Source organism: Bubalus bubalis, chromosome 3, assembly GCF_019923935.1.
Source record: "Bubalus bubalis isolate 160015118507 breed Murrah chromosome 3, NDDB_SH_1, whole genome shotgun sequence".
Lineage (NCBI taxonomy): Eukaryota > Metazoa > Chordata > Mammalia > Artiodactyla > Bovidae > Bubalus > Bubalus bubalis.
This window is the reverse complement of record NC_059159.1, coordinates 41,863,931-41,881,736: the sequence shown is the minus strand read 5'-3', so window position 1 is coordinate 41,881,736 and position 17,806 is coordinate 41,863,931. Positions and strand designations below refer to the sequence as shown.

At 38.5% G+C, this 17,806-nt stretch overlaps 1 protein-coding gene across 2 annotated transcripts in view; it reads left to right on the top strand.

The window, feature by feature from the left end:
- Nucleotides 1-5,895: 5,895 nt before the first annotated feature.
- Nucleotides 5,896-17,806, top strand: part of NSRP1 (nuclear speckle splicing regulatory protein 1) — a 45,871-nt gene continuing 33,960 nt past the window's right edge. The window contains exons 1-3 of one of the 2 annotated variants that reach the window (XM_006059510.4): nucleotides 5,999-6,047; nucleotides 6,453-6,519; nucleotides 7,217-7,313. Coding sequence is in view for 1 of the 2 variants with exons in the window: in XM_006059512.4 (XP_006059574.1) it covers nucleotides 6,028-6,047; nucleotides 7,217-7,313 (117 nt within the window). In the remaining variant the exon portion in view is untranslated. Of the gene's footprint in view, nucleotides 6,048-6,452; nucleotides 6,520-7,216; nucleotides 7,314-17,806 lie in introns of both variants that reach the window. The other variant, XM_006059512.4, reaches the window with a different exon arrangement.

Here is a 17,806-nt window from a genome sequence, read left to right as displayed (position 1 = left end):
GTTTTGTTCCATGTGACCCTGATTCTGTAGCCACAGCTGTTCGAATTGGGGTTGACCACTTGCCAAAGGGAGACCAATTTGTGAAATAGTCTAATATAAAAAGCACCCAAACCACTGACAAACCAAACTGGGAAATAGCAATAGAGCAGTGTTTGGAGGGTATTTTTTAGAGAGGCCAAAAATGTCACCATAGGCCTTAAATAAATTGAAGCATGCTGCCATCCAGACACCACAAGTTAGCCGAACCTATAGGCTGAGAAAAGCGAGTACAGTTGACTCTTGAACAACACTGGAGTTAGGGGTGACCACCCAATGTGCAGTCAAAAATGCACGTACAACTTTGGTCAGCCTTCTGCCTCTGGGGATTCAACTAACCATGGATCTGTAGTTATTTAGTATGTATTTACTGGGAAAAAAAAAAAAATCCATGTGTGAGTAGAGCCAAGAAGTTCAAACCTGTTCTAGAAACAACTGTAGTTGGTTAGGGAAGAGTGGGCACAAAAGGAAGCAGAGAATGAAAGAGTAGGGATAAGTAATACTAGTGTCAAAAAGTTAAATCAAGATCCTTAAGTTTGGGTGCTGAGGATCCTACAGTTGTCTCGCATCCAAGTCTAGTTGACTGTTCTGTGCTTGAAATCTTATCTCTGCAAGCCTAAGACAGAATTCTCTGTTGTGTAACAGAAGTATGGGAGTGATGATGCTGCCTTTTACTGGCTTACTCTGCTTCTGTCATTACAACTTCTCCCATTAAAGATCTCAAATACAGGTTCAAAATATTAGAAGACTTCAAGTCTCTGGTCCACTGTAGCAACTACCCGCCTTGCTGCAAACCAGGCCAAGTAATTGAAGAACTCAAACTCTCTGCAACACTGAGAAATCAGCCCTCTAGCTTTGGGAAACCCTCACAAACTGCTTCATTACAACAGCCTGTAGGCAACAGGAGAATATAGAATCCAATATTCCAATTTAGAAGTTCGAATTATATAGGATATTGAGCCTATGATTTTGCGTAACTATTTCTCCACTCATTCTCTTTAAGAAGCAGATAGCCCAGGCCGGGGCGGGGGGGGCAGCTTTATTATTTACCCTTTACTGATTCTTTTTAAGCAAAGTAACACATGCTCATAGTTTAAAGAATCCTCTGTCATACAAGGTCTGTCAAAACCAGAGCATTTCCCAGCTCCAACTTACCCCTATTTTCCTTGCTTCTGAGTCAACTATTTTCAATTCTTTTAGCTCAAAAGTTAATAAACAGTACAAGCTAAATCTAGCCAGTTGCCTGTCATGATAGTTTTATTAGAAAAGTCATGCCCAAATGGTCTGTGACTTCTCTCACACCCCTGGGCAGAGTTGAGTAGCTGCCAGAGACTTCTGACCCATAAAATCTAAAGATTTACTATTTGACCTTTTGCACAGAAAGTTTGCCAACCTGTTTTGGCTGTAGTTTTGACATGCACCTCCATGTTGCAAAATAACATGCCATGTGGCATTTTTTTTTTTTCTGAATTAGGCAGTATTTATTAATCTCCCAGAATGCAATAGAGATTTAGCTCCTTCCTCAGCGTGTGCATCCCTTCCCACACACACACTTCCTACTCCTTCATTCTTCCCAACTACCCTGTAATTTAGATCAGAATAGCTGCTTATTCAGTGTTTGCATTATCATGATCATGTATGCTTATTTAGGACTTAGCCATGTGGTAAGTTATAATTATTTTTCTTTTCATGTTGACACATTTATTATATAAAGGATATGATATAAAGTATACATGTAAACAACCAGAAAGAGATATAAAGGTGAGGTCAGGAAGGGTATTTCTGTCCTCATCAAGTTGGGGTGCACCATCCTCATGGCAGGTGGATATTTTCACCAATCCAGAAGCTCTCAGAATTTCATATATTGGGTTTTCTTAATGGAAACTTCATTATGTAGGCAAGACCAATCATTAATTTGGTTTAAAACCCTCTCCCCTTCCCTGAGGATAGGGGTGGGAAAGAAAATTCCAAGCTTCTAATTATGATGTGGTCTCTCTGGTGATAAGCTCCCATCCAATGCTATCCAGGGTTACCTCATTGAAACAAAAACCCTATCACCCAGAGAACCAGGGACCAGGGTCAAAGATCAAATAGCGAAACAGAAGTTGCTCTTCGTGCTTCTATTACTCAGGAAATCACAAGGGTTTTGGAATCAGGGACAGAAAGCAATGTATGTTTCTATATTTTTTTCCCTCATTTTTATTTTTGGCTGCACTGGGTCTTCATTGCTGTACATGGGCTTTCTCTAGTTGCATGGTGAGTGGGGGCTACCCTTTAGTTACAGTGCATGGGTTTCTCATCACAGTGGCTTCTCTTGCTGTGGAGGAAGGCTCTAGGGCCCTGGGGCTTCAGCAGTTGCAGTGTGTATGCTCAGTAGTTGCGGCATTTGCTTAGCTGCCCCGTGGCATGTGGGATTTTCCCAGACCAGGGATTGAACCTGTGTACCCTACACTGACAGGTGGATTCTCAACCACTGCACCACCAGAGAAGTCCATCTATGTATGTATGTATACATATATATAGATAGATAGATAGATCCTTTTATTACACTGTGCCCCAAGATTTCATATCTGGCTTCTGTCTGGCCTTACCCTAATCACTTTGGGGGGAAAAAAAAAGACATTCAGCACATTCCTATATGCAAAGTTATATAATTCCTATAATAGTATGTTTCAACATTAGTTCATTTAAGAGTGGATCTTAAAGTGTGGTTTGTGGACTCCTGCAGGGCCCTGAAACACTTTGGGGATTTTCCAGGTCAAAACTATATTTCTAACAATGCTAGGACATTATTTGCCTTTTTTCACTCTTATCCTCACAACAGTGTGCAAGAGAACTTTCCAGAGGCTTCTTGATGTGTGATGATGTAATTGTTCTGACAGTTAATAGAACATGTGTGGATTCTTTTAACTTTTTTCTTCTAGTTTTATTGAGATACAATTAATATACAGCACTGTATAAGTTTATAGTGTATAGCATAATAATTTGACATATATATTATGAAAAGATTACAGTAAATTTAGTGAACATCCATCATCTCATAAATACAAAATAACTATTTTTCCTTATGACAAGAATTCTTAGGATTTACTCTGTTAACAACTGTCATACATAACATACAGCAAGTCAAGTATATTAATCATGTTATACATTACATCCAAATACTTATTTATCTGGAACTTTGTACCCTTTGACCATCTTCATCCAATTCCTCCTTCCACTACCCCACCCCTTCCTGCTTAAAAAAAAATTATACTACACAAAGATATAAGATCTACACAAAGATACAAAGACACAAGAAATGGTAAACATGTGGAATAACATTTTTCTTATTTAAAAATATTCTTAAAGGGTAATTGTTTAAAGAAAAATAATAATTTATTGTGCATTTATAACATTGTTAGAAGTAAAACGTGTGACAAAATACAGCACAAAGTTTCAGAGAGGGAAATTGGAAGTATACTTTTTAAAGTTTTTGAGTGGTACATTGTTACTTGAAGATAGATTGTGACAAAGATGTATACTAGAAAACTTACTCTTGCCTGGAAAATTCCATGAACAGAGGAGCCTGGTGGGCTGCAGTCCATGGGGCCGCTAAGAGTCGGACACTACTGAGAGACTTCACTTTCACTTTTTACTTTCATGCATTGGAGAAGGAAATGGCAACCCACTCCAGTGTTCTTGCCTGGAGAATACCAGGGACGGCAGAGCCTGGTGGGCTGCCGTCTCTGGGGTCGCACAGAGTCGGACACGACTGAAGCGACCTTAGCAGCAGCAGCAGCAGAAAACTTAAAGCAAAACCTCGCCAAAAAACATTAAAAAAAAGCCAAGTATGGCCAATAAACCAACAAAGAAGTTGAATCATAAAAATCTTAAGCTAAGTCATAAAAATTTATTGATTAATCCAAAGTCAAGGGGAAAGTGGCAGAGGAGGGTACAAAGAACAGACAGGAAAAAGAAAGAACAAACTGCAACTACACTAATACTTGCGTTAATGAAAACATTCTACATACCAACTTAAAAGGAAGAAACTGCCATACTGGATAAAAAGCAACACCCAACAATATGCTAGCAACAAGAGATCCACTTTATATTAAAAGTTATATATTATATGAAAAGACACAAATTGATTAAAATAGGTTAAAAGTAAAAGGATGGGAAAGCATATACTATGCTAAAAACCAATGCTGGTTATAAATACTAATATTAGATTAAGTAGATAAAAAACAAATAGAGAGGATCATTTTTTAATGGTATGCTGCTGCTGCTAAGTCGCTTTAGTCATGTCCTACTCTGTGCGACCCCATAGACGGCAGCCTACCAGGCTCTGCCGTCCCTGGGATTCTCCAGGCAAGAACACTGGAGTGGGTTGCCATTTCCTTCTCCAGTGCATGAAAGTGAAAAGTGAAAGTGAAGTCGCTCAGTCGTGTCTGACTCTTAGCGACCCCATGGACTGCAGCCTACCAGGCTCCTCCATCCATGGGATTTTCCAGGCAAGAGTACTGGTGTGGGGTGCCATTGCCTTCTCCTCTTAATGGTATAGGGGTCAATATAAAAGGACACGACAACTCTAAATGTTTAAATATGTAGAAGGGAAAGTTAGTCGCTCAGTCACATTCGACTTTTTGCTACCTCGAGGATGTAGCCTGCCAGGCTTCTCTGTCCATGGACTTCTCCAAGCAAGAACACCGGAGTGGGTAGCCATTCCCTTCTCCAAGGGATATTCCCCACCCAGGGATTGAAACTGGGTCTCCAGCATTGCAGGCAGATTCTTTACCATTTGAGCCACCAGGGAAGCCCAAGTATCTAATAACAAAATTTCAAAATGCAGTATGTGAAACAAAACCTGACAGGAGTAAAAGGAGAAATAGACAAATCCACAACTACACTTGGAGGTTTAAACGTCCTTCTGTCCGCAGTTCACAAGATCTCTTCGACTGCTGTACAACTAGTTTGGCATGGGCCGAGAAACAGTGGGTTCACACGTGAAATGTGACTAAATTTTTTTTTAATATCATGTATGATTTTATTTTCTATACCCAGTGGCACTATAGTATTGTTATTCATCACTACTGTCCAATAGTAATATACTTAGCGTATGGATTTTCATCTTCTGTCAAGTTACCCTAAGCCAGGAATGGGTGCGTGCTCAGTCATGTCCGACCCTTTGCGATCCATGGGGTCTCTAAGAGTCGGACACGACTGAGAGACTTCCCTTTCACTTTTCACTTTCATGCATTGGAGAAGGAAATGGCAACCCACTCCAGTGTTCTTGCCTGGAGAATCCCAGGGACGGGGGAGCCTGGTAGGCTGCCGTCTATGGGGTCGCACAGAGTCGGACACGACTGAAGCGACTTAGCACAGCACAGCACAGACTGTAGCCCACCAGGCTGCTCTGTCCATGGAATTTTCCAGGCCAAGAATAGTGGAGTGGGTTGTCATTTCCTCCTCCAGGGAATCTTTCCCACCCAGGGATACTTAAACTGAACACCCCACGGTGTTCAAAAAACACCTTGTTTGTTAAAAAAAAAAACAACACATTGTTAAAAAAAAAAAACAAAACACACTCGACAGCCTAGAGCAGTTGTTTTCAAACTAGAGTATCAGGATTATCTGGTGGACTTGTTAAAATTCAGATTTCCAGGCCCATCCCAGCGTTTCTGATTCCGTAGGTACGGAACAGGGCCAAAATTTTCCATTTCTAACAAATTGCCGGGGGATGCCAATTCCCGGGACCACACCCTTGGAATCACTGGCCTAAAATTTTGTTATTCCTTTCTTACCACTGATTTCGAGGCAATCCGTCGGTTTTCAAACAATTCCCAAGGATAAATACTCCATTCCCAGCAATGCGAAAGTAACCCAAAGTCAAATCCAGGGGCTACGCGAGTTCTAGGCCGGCCAAAGCCTCGCGAGAATTCGCGTGATGACGCCAGCGTCTGCATCAGCGTTACGTCGGCGTCGGCCACGTTCAGCGGAGACGGGAGCAAGATGGCGATTCCGGGCAGGCAGTGAGTGATCCGGGAGTTAGGGTCAGACTGGGGAGTGAGATACCACGGCGACTGTGTCTTTGGCCGAGGAGTACAAGTGCGCTGGAAGTGAAGGGGCTGTGTCGTCAGGGATAGAGGCGGGGAAAGCGAGAAATCCCGAGGAACATATATTCCCATCCCCCCCCTCCCCCCCACATTTTGCAGGATGGAAGCCCGAAGTTTGAGGGAGAAACTTGTGAGGAAATAAAGGAAGTTAGGCTGAGGGGCAGAGAGCGAGACTTTTCTATTTTCCAAAAGCTCGGTCTGAGGCCCCTCAGTCTTGCTTCCTACCCCGCGCTTGAGTTTCTCCCCGGTTGGATGCTTTCAGGGGAAATGAGAAGAGAGACAATTCCTGGCTTTCTTAGAGGGCCTTGTTCTCCTTGGCAGCTCAAGTTCTGATTCCCGCCCTCCCTTCTCGGTTTAGGAATGTTGTGCTGAGAAGCCACAAAAAAGGGTAGGCACATAGGGAATTGGGGTATACCTTGCCGTAAAAGAGAAATGTTACGTGTTTTGGAAGCTTTACCTTACATGTATAATCCTCAGTTGTGATGCGGCTTCCTGTTATATCTGCATCTTAAAGGCCCAAACGTGAGAAACCAATTGAGTTGGGTCTGATGGGATGGTTCTTTCAGTTGCTCCGAGACAAAGCACGTGAGCTTTATAAAGTGTAATGGTAATTCGCCCCATAGCTACTTGGGTTTCTCAGTTAATGTAATCTTTAAAAATTTTTAATGGATGACATTAATCTTTAATTAACTTCTTTAAAATGATATATACCCAGTAAGAGGTGGGGGGAATGTTTTCTTGACTCTTGTTAGGCCACAAGGATAATTTAGAGTCTTTTTCTTTTTAGTGGACCTCAACTGAGCTTTCCACTAACATTTTTTTTTTAACTTTCCTATCGTTTCACTATCTAAAACTTCTGAACTCTTCATTCACTTCTCTTCTTTAACCTAGAATAATAGTTTAAAAATCTTTAGTGCATTTTGAAGCTTTTAGATCGTTGAAAATCAGAACCAGGGTTGTGTGATCATAAGCGCTGTGACATGTTTTGACTTGGTAGCTTCATCCCGAAGAGGTAGTGGATGTATTACTGTTTTAACATTTAAGTATAATGGTGTAATTTCTATTTCAAAACAAAAAATATGCAGGTATGGGCTTATTTTGCCAAAGAAGGCACAGCAGTTGCACCCTGTTTTGCAAAAACCTTCAGTGTTTGGGAATGATTCTGATGATGATGATGATGAGGTAAGGGAAACTTTTTCTATGGCATTGTTGGAAATGTTTTTGTTTTTAAATTGAACTTGTGAATTTGATATCTTTGCTTGCTTCACATGTTTTGTTAGTACAGTGTATCTATAGCATAATTTACAGAAGTATCAAAGGAATATTTAAAGAAGAAAGCTCCATTGGTGGTTTGGTGTTTTGTTTTTTTTTTTTTTTTTTTGGTAAGTGATAAATGGATAATCCAAGAGATTTTCTTTCAACAGCTATGAACTTCAGCTATTTTTAAGCAGTTAGACAAAGTAATTTCACACAACTAATACTGATACAACAAAATTGTTAGTGTAAAGATCCTAGTAAATAAGCTATTGAGATGTCACCAATTTCCTAGAAATTTTTATCAGCAAAATAATTTCTTGTGAGACGATTTTTGTAGTTATTCAGTATCTGCTAAATGTAATTACTCAGTGTAGTTATGGTAGTGTATAAAGTTAGCATTGATAATACTACAATAATAACATCTAATATGAACATTCTATGTTTTAGCAGCCAAACCAGTGTTTTTCTATGAAGCCCACAGTTCTTAACAAGCATATCAAAATAAGCACATCCTTCCAAATGTGTGAAATTTGAAATTAATAGATTTTAAGTGTGTAAAATATGAAATTCATGGATTTTAAGTGTATTGGTTGATGACTTTTGACAAATACATATGCCTCAAAGTCAAAGTGTTAGTTGCTCAGTCATGTCCAATTCTTTGCAACCTCATGGACTGTAGCCTACCAGCCTCCTCTGTCCATGGAATTCTCCAGACAAGATTACTGGAGTGAGTTACCATTCCTTTCTCCAGGGAATCTTCCTGACTCAGGGACTGAACCCAGATTTCCTTCGTTGCAGGCGGATTCTTTACCATCTGAGCCACCAGTCAAGATATAAAACATTTCACTCTTCCCTGAAAGTTCTTTCATACCTCTTTGCAGTTAATTTACTTTCCCATATTTTGCCCCAGACAACTATTTCATTGTTTTGATTTGCATTTTGATGATGACCTATGATTTTGGCCATTTATGTATCATCTTTAGAGAAATGTCTGTTGGTATAATTTGCCTAGATTTTTTTTTTTGGCCTAGTTTTTAATTGGGTTATTTGTCATTTTGCTATGAGTTGTAAGATTCCTTTGTATGTTCTAGGTACAGATCACTTGGTGGTGGTGGTGGTGGTTTAGTTGCTAAGTCATGTCCAACTCTTGTGACCCCACGGACTGTAGCCTGCCAGGCCCCTCTGTCCATAGGATTCTCCAGGCAAGAATAAGTTATTAGATGTAATTTGTAAATATTTTCTCCCATTCTGTGGATTGTCCTTTCACTTTCTTGACAATGTCCTTTGAAGTACAAAAGTTCAATTTTGAGGAAGTCGGGTATATTTTTTTCCTTCAGTTGTTACTGCTTTGGTGTCATTACCTAAGAAACCATTGCTTAATCCAAGGTCAAGGTTTTTGCCTATGCTTTTGTCTAAGAATTGTGTAGTTCTTCAGATTACATCTGTGGTTCATTTTGAGTTAAATTTTGTATTTGATATGAGATAGGGGGTTTCATTTCATTCTTTGCATATGGAAGGATATCCAGTTGTCTCAATACCATTTGTTGAAGGCTCTTCCCCATTGAATTGACAGTACCCTAGTGGTTTGTTTTAATGTATATTCAGACAGTTCAGTCGCTTAGTGGTGTCTGACTCTTTGTGACCCCATGGACTGCAGCATGCCATGCTTCCCTGTCCATCACCAACTCCCAGAGCTCGCTCAAACTCATGTCCATCAAGTCGGTGATGCCATCCAGCCATCTCACACTCTGTCGTCCCCTTTTCCTCCTGCTTCCAGTCTTTCCCAGCATCAGGGTCTTTTCCAGTGAGTCATTTCTTAACATCAGGTGGCCAAAGTACTAGCTTCAGCATCATTGCTTCCAATGAATATTCAGGACTGATTTCCTTTAGCATTGACTGGTTTCATCTCCTTGCAGTCCAAGGGACTCTAAGGAGTCTTTTCCAACACCACAGTTCAAAAACATCAATTCTTCGGTGCTCAGCTTTCTTTATGGTTCAACTCTTGCATCCCTATGTGACTACTGGAAAAACCATAGCTTTGACTAGATGGACCTTTGTCGGCAAAGTAATGTCTCTCCTTTTTAATGTGTTGTCTAGGCATTTTTTAAAAAAATATTTTAAAATTCTCTTCTTTCACTTTCATCAAGAGCTGCTTCAGTTCTTCGCTTTCTTCCATAAGGGTGGTATTATCTGCATATCTGAGGTTATTATTGATATTTCTCCCGGCAGTCTTGATTCCAGCTTGTGCTTCATCCAGCCCAGCATTTCACATGATGTACTATGCATGTAAGTTAAATAAGCAGTGTGACAATATACAGCCTTGACATACTCCTTTCCCAATTTGGAAGCAGTCCATTGTTCCATGTTTGGTTCTAACTGTTGCTTCTTGACCTGCATACAGATTTCTCAGGAGGCAGGTAAGGTGGTCTGATAATCACATCTCTTTAAGAATTTCCCTCAGTTTGTTGTGATCCACACAGTCAAAGGCTTCATTCAGCATAGTCAATAATGTAAAAAAAATTTTAATGTACAGGTAATTTTTAAAATCACTATGGACACAACAGAAAAATATGACACGCTTATCTTGAGGTTTCACATAAATTATCCTGGCATACCAATGTAATATAAAGCAGCATTGCTCCAATTTGAGAAGGATGGGTTTGTACAAGTGATCTAGAAAGTTTACTCGTATGATTACTGCTTCTTTTCCATTGTGAGATGCGCCTAGTGGTAGCTGGACAGTGAGTACTGTAGAGTCAGAAAAGAAAGGCCTAGAGCCATTTTTCTCTTCCTTTTTGTCCCCCTTCCTTTTACATAGAGGGACTTTAATGCAGAGAATTGGTTACATGGGTGATTGAAGACTTGAAAAGCTATAAGAGATGGTGAAGCAACACAGAGTTTGTTGTTGTTTAGCTGCTAAGTTGTGGTTGACTCTTTTGCAACCCCCTGGACTATAGCCCGCCAGGCTCCTCTGGCCATGAGATTTCCCAGGCAAGAATCTTGGAGTGAGTTGCCATTTCCTTCTACAAGGGGTCTTTCCCCACCCAGGGATCGAATCTGTGTCTCCTGCATTGGCAGGTGGATTCTTGACCACTGAGCCACGTGGGAAGCCCAACCCAAAGATTAGCAGTAGTGAAAAGCAAGAAGTGATAAATGGAGAGATTCAAGTAGGAGTTGGGTTCTGGAGGCCGGGGACTAGGATTACTTGGTGGGAACTGAACTTTTCTAAAAGGAGTTGAAGCCACAGGGAAGATTCAGTCTCAGAGAGAAAGGCAGGGAGAAGTACCAGTCGTATCCCATTCTTCTACCCTCTGATACACTATCTTGGTATCTCTTTGATAGAGCCCAGTCAGAAGCCTACTGATGAAGGAGCTGCAGTTTAGTTCTTAATGAGCAGAGAATATAAAATTGTTCCTTAGCATAATTTCTTTACCTATAGAAAATCAGTCTAGGGGAATTCTTTGGTAGTCCACTGGTTAGGTCTTTTCTGTTTCACTGCTGAGGGCCCAAGTTCGACCCCCTGCTCAGGGAACTGAGATCCCACAAGCCATGCCATGCATCCAAATAAATGTGATGAATTCCAGTTTATCCTCGCATATTATTTAATGTTAGTAAGCTTTGAATATAAAAAATCTTTTTTAAAATTTACTTTATTGAAGTGTAGTTGATTGAGAATGTTGTGTGAATTTCTGCTGTCCAGCAGAGTGATTCAGTTTTACCTATATGTCTATATACACATTCTTTTTCATATTCCATTATGGTTTATCAGGATATTGAATCTAGTTCTCTATGCTGTCCTTGTTGTTTATTGTCTATATAATAGTTTACATCTGCTAATCCCAAACTCCCTGTCCATTTCTTCCCCACTCCCCCTCCCTCTTGGCAACCACAAGTCTGTTCTGTATGTCTGTGAGTCAAACTCGTCTTTAAAAATTAATCCATTTAAGCAACAATAAGGTTATTCCTATTTCGGAAAAGACAGAGAAAGATATTTTATGGTTCCTCTCCTGAAGAGGGCATTTGATACACCTGATGAGCTTCCAAAGTAAATCAATTATTCTTATTCTCAGCAATTCCACAGAAGCAATTAAGAACCCAAATTTAAGATCAGACTTTTCTTTCAGTGGTCCAGCAGAGGGGGCCCTACCAAATGAAATCTCTTTTAATATGTGCTGGTATCCAGAATTAGTTTAAAAATGGGAGAAAGTGGTAGTCTAGCAATTTAAATTATTACTAAATAGTCCCTCTTTTTTAAATTAGCAGAGCTAAATAGACAGTTATCATTTTGTTCAAATGTAGAGGAGATGAAGAGTTTTTACCCCATATAAGTAAGGTTTATGTATGTGTGCTCAGGTGCTCAGTCACATCCGACTCTTTGTGACCCCATGAACTGTAGCCCGCCAGGCTCCTCTCATGGGATTTCCCAGGCAAGAATACTGGAGTTGGTTGGCTTTTCCTTCTCCAGGGGATCTTCCCGACTCAGGGATCGAACCCGAGTCTCTTGTGTCTCTGGCATTAGCAGGCAGATTGTACCACTGAGCCACCTGGGAAGCCCCTGTAAGTAAGGTTTATAGTGTATCCAGATGCTGTTATCTGGTCATAAGTGTTTGAGTAGTTTTGCTATGGTGCTAATGTGTTTATTTTCTGTTTTTCCAATTCTTCTTTATTCCAGTCCCATTGCTACCACCTTTATCACTTCTGTCATGAATTAATAGCTTTATAATTAGTTTCCTTATCACCTCTCTCCCCTCAAATTCGTTTCAAATACTGTTGATAGATTGATCTGCCTAAAACAGTTATAATCACTGTTACTTCCTTGCTTTTAAACCTAAATGTATTTAAAATCTAAACTTCTTATCTTGACAGCCTTCCCTGTGCTTTGGCTTCAGAATGCTCGTTAGCATTTTCTCCTGTTTCTCCATGCAGAGTACACTGTCATGTTTGTATTTTTTTTTTTACAACTCTACTTTTGTTCACACTGGAAGTGTCTCTGTCATATATGTCAAATTATAGCCATCTTTTAACCCAGTGCAAACGCTGCCTTCTTCAAGATTTTCCCCACTGGAAACACTCTTCCATTTTTATGACACTGTTTATCATTCTTAGAGCACTTTGCTTTTTATACCTTATATTGTAAGTTATTTGCATACAGGTTTTACACTGTGCAAGAGAATGAGCTCCAGGAGTTAAGATCTATCTGTGCTGACTTCCAAGAATGAGTAAAATTATTTACTCAGATGTTTTAGCTGTGTTGTAAAGAGCCAGATAGTAGACACTTTAGGTTTTGCAAGCTAAGTGCTCAACTTTGCTTTCACAGTGTGAAAGTAGCCATTAGATAACATGTAAATGAATGAGCATGACTAATGTGTTCTAATAAAACTTTATTTACAAAGTGGGGGGGGGGGATAGCTGAAATTTAGCTGTACTTGCTGTTCATTGATGTATACAATTATCCAAAGTACTTCTAACAAGTATTTCACAAGTGTTTTAAAGTGGTTAGTGACTAAAATAGATGTTGCATGACAAGTTAAAACATGAAACTTCCTTTTAGATATTTCTGTGATAAATGCTTGCTCATTTCACAGAATATAATGAATTTTCCTTTTAGTCTTGGCAGTGGAAATACTTACTTCTAGATAATGATATTCTCATGAGATCCAGTTTTGCAATATAACTCATATGCCATGAAGATGTATGATTCATACCACCTGAGAATTGTTGCTGTTGGATAAAGATACAAAACTGCTGGGTCTCTTTAAAAGAAAGTATTAATTTAAAACAGATAACTAAAGTTTATTTAGTTATTTTTTTAATATTTACCAAACATGTCAGATAAATGGTGGATGATAATAATTGCACTTTGAGTACTCAGAAGCCAGGTAGTCTTTTTATAGGTTAAGCTTTCATTTTCATAAGATATAAAGCAGTTATAAAAACTGTAAGAAAAACACCAAAACCCCTGGAGAAAACTGGAAAACACATAAGGTATAGAAGAAATAGAAATATCTAATAAGCAATAAAAATACTTAATCTTACTATATCTAAGAAGTGTAAATAAGCGCAGCAGTAAGCTGCCTTTAAAAAAACTAATATAGATAATACTTTTGAAAATGAAATGGCAAAGTTTTGATGAAATGGGAAATTTGAAAATTCAAAACTTTGTTGATGTAAAGCAGTGCCCCTTTCAGAAAACAGTTTTGCAATTTGTATCAATCCTTTAAGGGTCAGGTATGTTTAACCCACGATATCAGTCAGAAGGTGGAAGCTGTGCCAGTATTTTCCTTTCTAAAATTCTCTCCTGAGGACATGGTCAGAAATTTGTAGATATACAAAAGTCTTTATTTCAGAGTTGTTTATGATAGTAGAAACTTAGAACCAGTCCAACTTTCAACAGTGAAAGCATGGCTAAGTAAAGTGAGGGACAATGTCTGTACAAAATTGTTATAAATAAAATGAAAGGAAAAAAGCGTAAAGAAATCATTTCAGAATATTAATAGTAGTTGTCTTTGGTGAATTTATGAGTGATTTTTTTTTTATGCTCCTCTATATTTTCCTGTTGAAAAATATTTTTTAAGAAAAATTTATGCTGGACTTGAGGAATTTCCTGTAAGATATTTAGCTTCCAAATCATATTAAAATATGAAAGGCAATAACACATTTAATTTGAGAAGGCATAATAAGAGAAAGTACTGGAACCATTTAAAAACATGAAATAAGATGAAATAAGTAGAATATAAAATTGAATATGTGTATGTGGTTGTAGAAAACTATATGCATAGATAAGTAGAAAATAAGTGAAAAATTGATCTGAGGGGATTTTTTAGTGATAGTATGAGCTTTTTTCTTTTTTTCAAAATTGTGTTTATTCCATTGTTATAATTTTTGAGAACAGAAGTAAATCAGTGCTTTAAAAAAAAAAAATGTAAAAAAAAAATAAAATAAAATAAAATGTGACTATGGTTGTATGGGCTTCCTTGGTAGCTCAGATGGTAGAGAATCGTCTACAATACAGGAGACCCAGGTTCAATCCCTGGGTCAGAAAGATCCCCAGAGAAGGGAATGGCAGCCCATTCCAGTATTCTTGCCTGGAGAAGACCATGGGGTTGCAAAGAGTCAGACATGAGTAAATGACTGACGCTTTCACTTTCATAGTTGTATATTCCCAAAGTTGGAAACATTTGCAATTTACTGGATTACATGACATGTTTTCATTGCTTTCACTACTTCCTTTTTTAAAAATTGTATTGAAGTATAGTTGATTTACAATGTTGTGTTAATTTCTTCTGTCCAACAAAGTGGCTTTGTTTTTATACACAGACACACACACGTATATTCTTTTTCACATTCTTTTCCATTATGCTTTGTCACAGGATACTGTGCTACACATTGTTGTTTATCCATTCTATATATGTTTGTCTCTACTAATTTCAAACTCCCATTCTTTTCCTCCTCTACTCCTTCATCTAGGCAACCACTTTTTATATCTGTGAGCCTGTTTTTGTCTTGTAGATATGTTGATTTGTATTGTATTTTAGATTCCACATATAAGTGATGTTATATGGTATTTGTCTTTCTGACTTTACCTAGTATGATAAGCTCTAGGTCCATTCATGCTGCTGCAAATGGCATTATTTCATTTTCTTCCATGGGTGAGTAGTAGTCGTGTGTGTGTGTGTGTGTGTGTGTGTGTGTGTGTGTATGTGTATTCCACATCTTCCATGGGTGAGTAGTATCCCACTGTGTGTGTTCCACGTCGTCTTTATCCATTCATCATTTTCTTCCGTGGGTGAATAGTATTCCTGTGTGTGTGTGCATGTGTGTGTATTTCACATCTTCTTTATCCATTCATCATTTTCTTCCATGGGTGAGTAGTATTCCTCTGTGGGTGTGGTGTGGTGTGTGTGTGTGTGTATTCCACATCTTCCATGGGTGAGCAGTGTGTGTGTGTTCCACATCTTCTTTATCCATTCATCATTTTCTTCCATGGGTGATAGTATTCCTCTGTGTGTGTGGTATGGTGTGTGTGTGTGTGTATTCCACATCTTACATGGGTGAGCAGTGTGTGTGTGTTCCACATCTTCTTTATCCATTCATCATTTTCTTCCGTGGGTGAGTAGTATTCCTCTGTGTGTGTGTGTGTGCATGTGTGTGTATTCCACATCTTCTTTATCCATTCATCTGTTGGTGAACATTGTGGTTGTTTCCATGTCTTGCCTATTGTAAATAGTGCTGCTATGAACATAGAGGTACTTGTATCTTTTTAGGTTATTATTTTGTCTGAGTATGTGCAGAGGGGTGGGATTGCTGGATCATATGGCAACTCTGCTTTTAGTTTTTTGAGGAATCTCCATACTGTTTTCCCACCAACAGTGTGAGAAGGGTTTCCTTTTCCCTCTACAGCATTTGTTACTTAAAGACTTTTTATTGATGGGCATTCTGATGGTGTGAGGTGGTACCTCATTGTAGTTCTGATTTGCATTTCTCTAATAATTAGCACTGTTGAGCATCTTTCTGTGTGCCTACCAGCCATCTGAATGTCTTCTTTGGAGAAGTGTCTAAATATATGTGGAATATATATATACACAAGTCTGGGAGTTATGCCTATTTGTCTTTCACCACTTTAATTCCAATATTTTTAAAACACTTTCTTCAATAAGTAGTCTTCATAGGTCTGTTTTTCTTAATGAAAAATGAATTTATTTTAGTTGGAAGCCTGTTTGGCTTGCTGATGATAAGAAACAGTTAAAAATTTAATCTCTGAACATTATAATTGCATTTTTCACTGTTTATCAATCTTGAAATTTCCTATTTCTCTGGAGGTAGTCTGCTGCTGCTGCTGCTAAGTTGCTTCAGTCGTGTCCGACTTATAGTTCAAATAAAATGAGTTGTAAAGACATGACAAAGCATATTATTTGTAAAAATGTCAGGAAATTGGGGTTATTTTAATGATGGCTAAGAATTTTTTTCACTTTTATCATTTGCTACTAAACTGAATTCTGAGAAATTCATGATACTGCATATATTAATATGTAATAACAGTATAAGCAAAGATTTTCAGTAAATGTGTAATTTTGCCAAGAATTCATTTTTTAACCTGTTATCCATGAGTGAAATAGAAACAAGGAAATGCAAGAAGAGAGCAAAGGGCAGCTTTAAATGATATAATTTTGTTAGGAGTGGGAGCCACAGCAAGAGAACTCTGTTCTCCTTATTTTATCCTCCAGTAGGATAAGAGCGTTACAGAAGTGGCTAAACTAATCCAGGTTAAGAAGATGAGTGAAGTAGGAATTTTTGTTCTTTTCTAGGAAAGAAATGGTAGTATTAATCATGAATCCTCTTAGACGTAAAATTATTTTGTGAATCTCTGGTTAAATCTGAGTTTTTTGCCAGATTATGTTGACACATGGCTGAGGGTTGTTTTTTTTTTTTTTTTTTCCCTATCTTCTTTGGTCTGAAATATAATTCAGAAGCACTGTTGTATTTTTCAACTCCTGAGGTTGGTTTGGTTTGTTTCTTTGCTTTAAAGTAATTTTTTTTTTTTTTTAAATTGGTATTCTCTATTTGGTGTGAGACATTCTGGCCTGGAGAATTCCATGAACTGTATAGTCCATGAAAGTCAAAACTGAGCGACTTTCACTTTCACTTCTTCATACTTCAGTTCTTTAGACATAGTTTCCTTCAGTTCATTGTAGGCTTTTATTCTGTGCGTGAATCGTACTCTCTTGTTTATGTGTATGTCTCATAATTTTGGGTTGAAAATTGAAAATTTAGAATAATAAAAAATGGCAGCTCTGCAATCAGAGCTGCCCCTGTTCCCAAGGTTTGTTGTTTGTTGATTGTTTTGCTGTTTTTGTTTTTTTGTTGAGTGATTGTCTGAACTAATTCTTTGAGTCTATGTTTGTCGTGTGTGGCCACCAAAGTCTGCTTGGTTACCTTAGTGGTCAACTAATGACCTGACAGACTGCCTTAAACACCTGTAACAATAGGTCTCCAGTCTGCCAAAAGGCTTTGTGTACCTGTTGGCACATGCCTTCAGTACATAACCAGGCATTTTACAACTTTGCCTTAGCCTTCACTTCTGCTTGTACAGAGCCTCAAGTCAGTCCTCAAGATAGTCTTGAGAATTTAGGACCTGCTCAGGTCTTTCCTGATCTTGCACAAAGGTCTGTGTATGCATGTGGTCTCCCCAGAAACATTTTGGAGATTTCAAAGTCCCAGTGGACTTTCTGTTCTGCTTTAAGCTTTCTGCTTAACCATAACCTATTGTTTTCCCCAGCTATTAAAACTATTACCCACTGCCTCAGGCTACCCTGATATTCAACAGTTGTCTTTGGTTGTTTTTGACAGATACCTCCTGGGAAAAGACTGTTTTACAACAGCAACTCTTGTCAAGTCAAATAAAAACAGCCTTCTGAGTG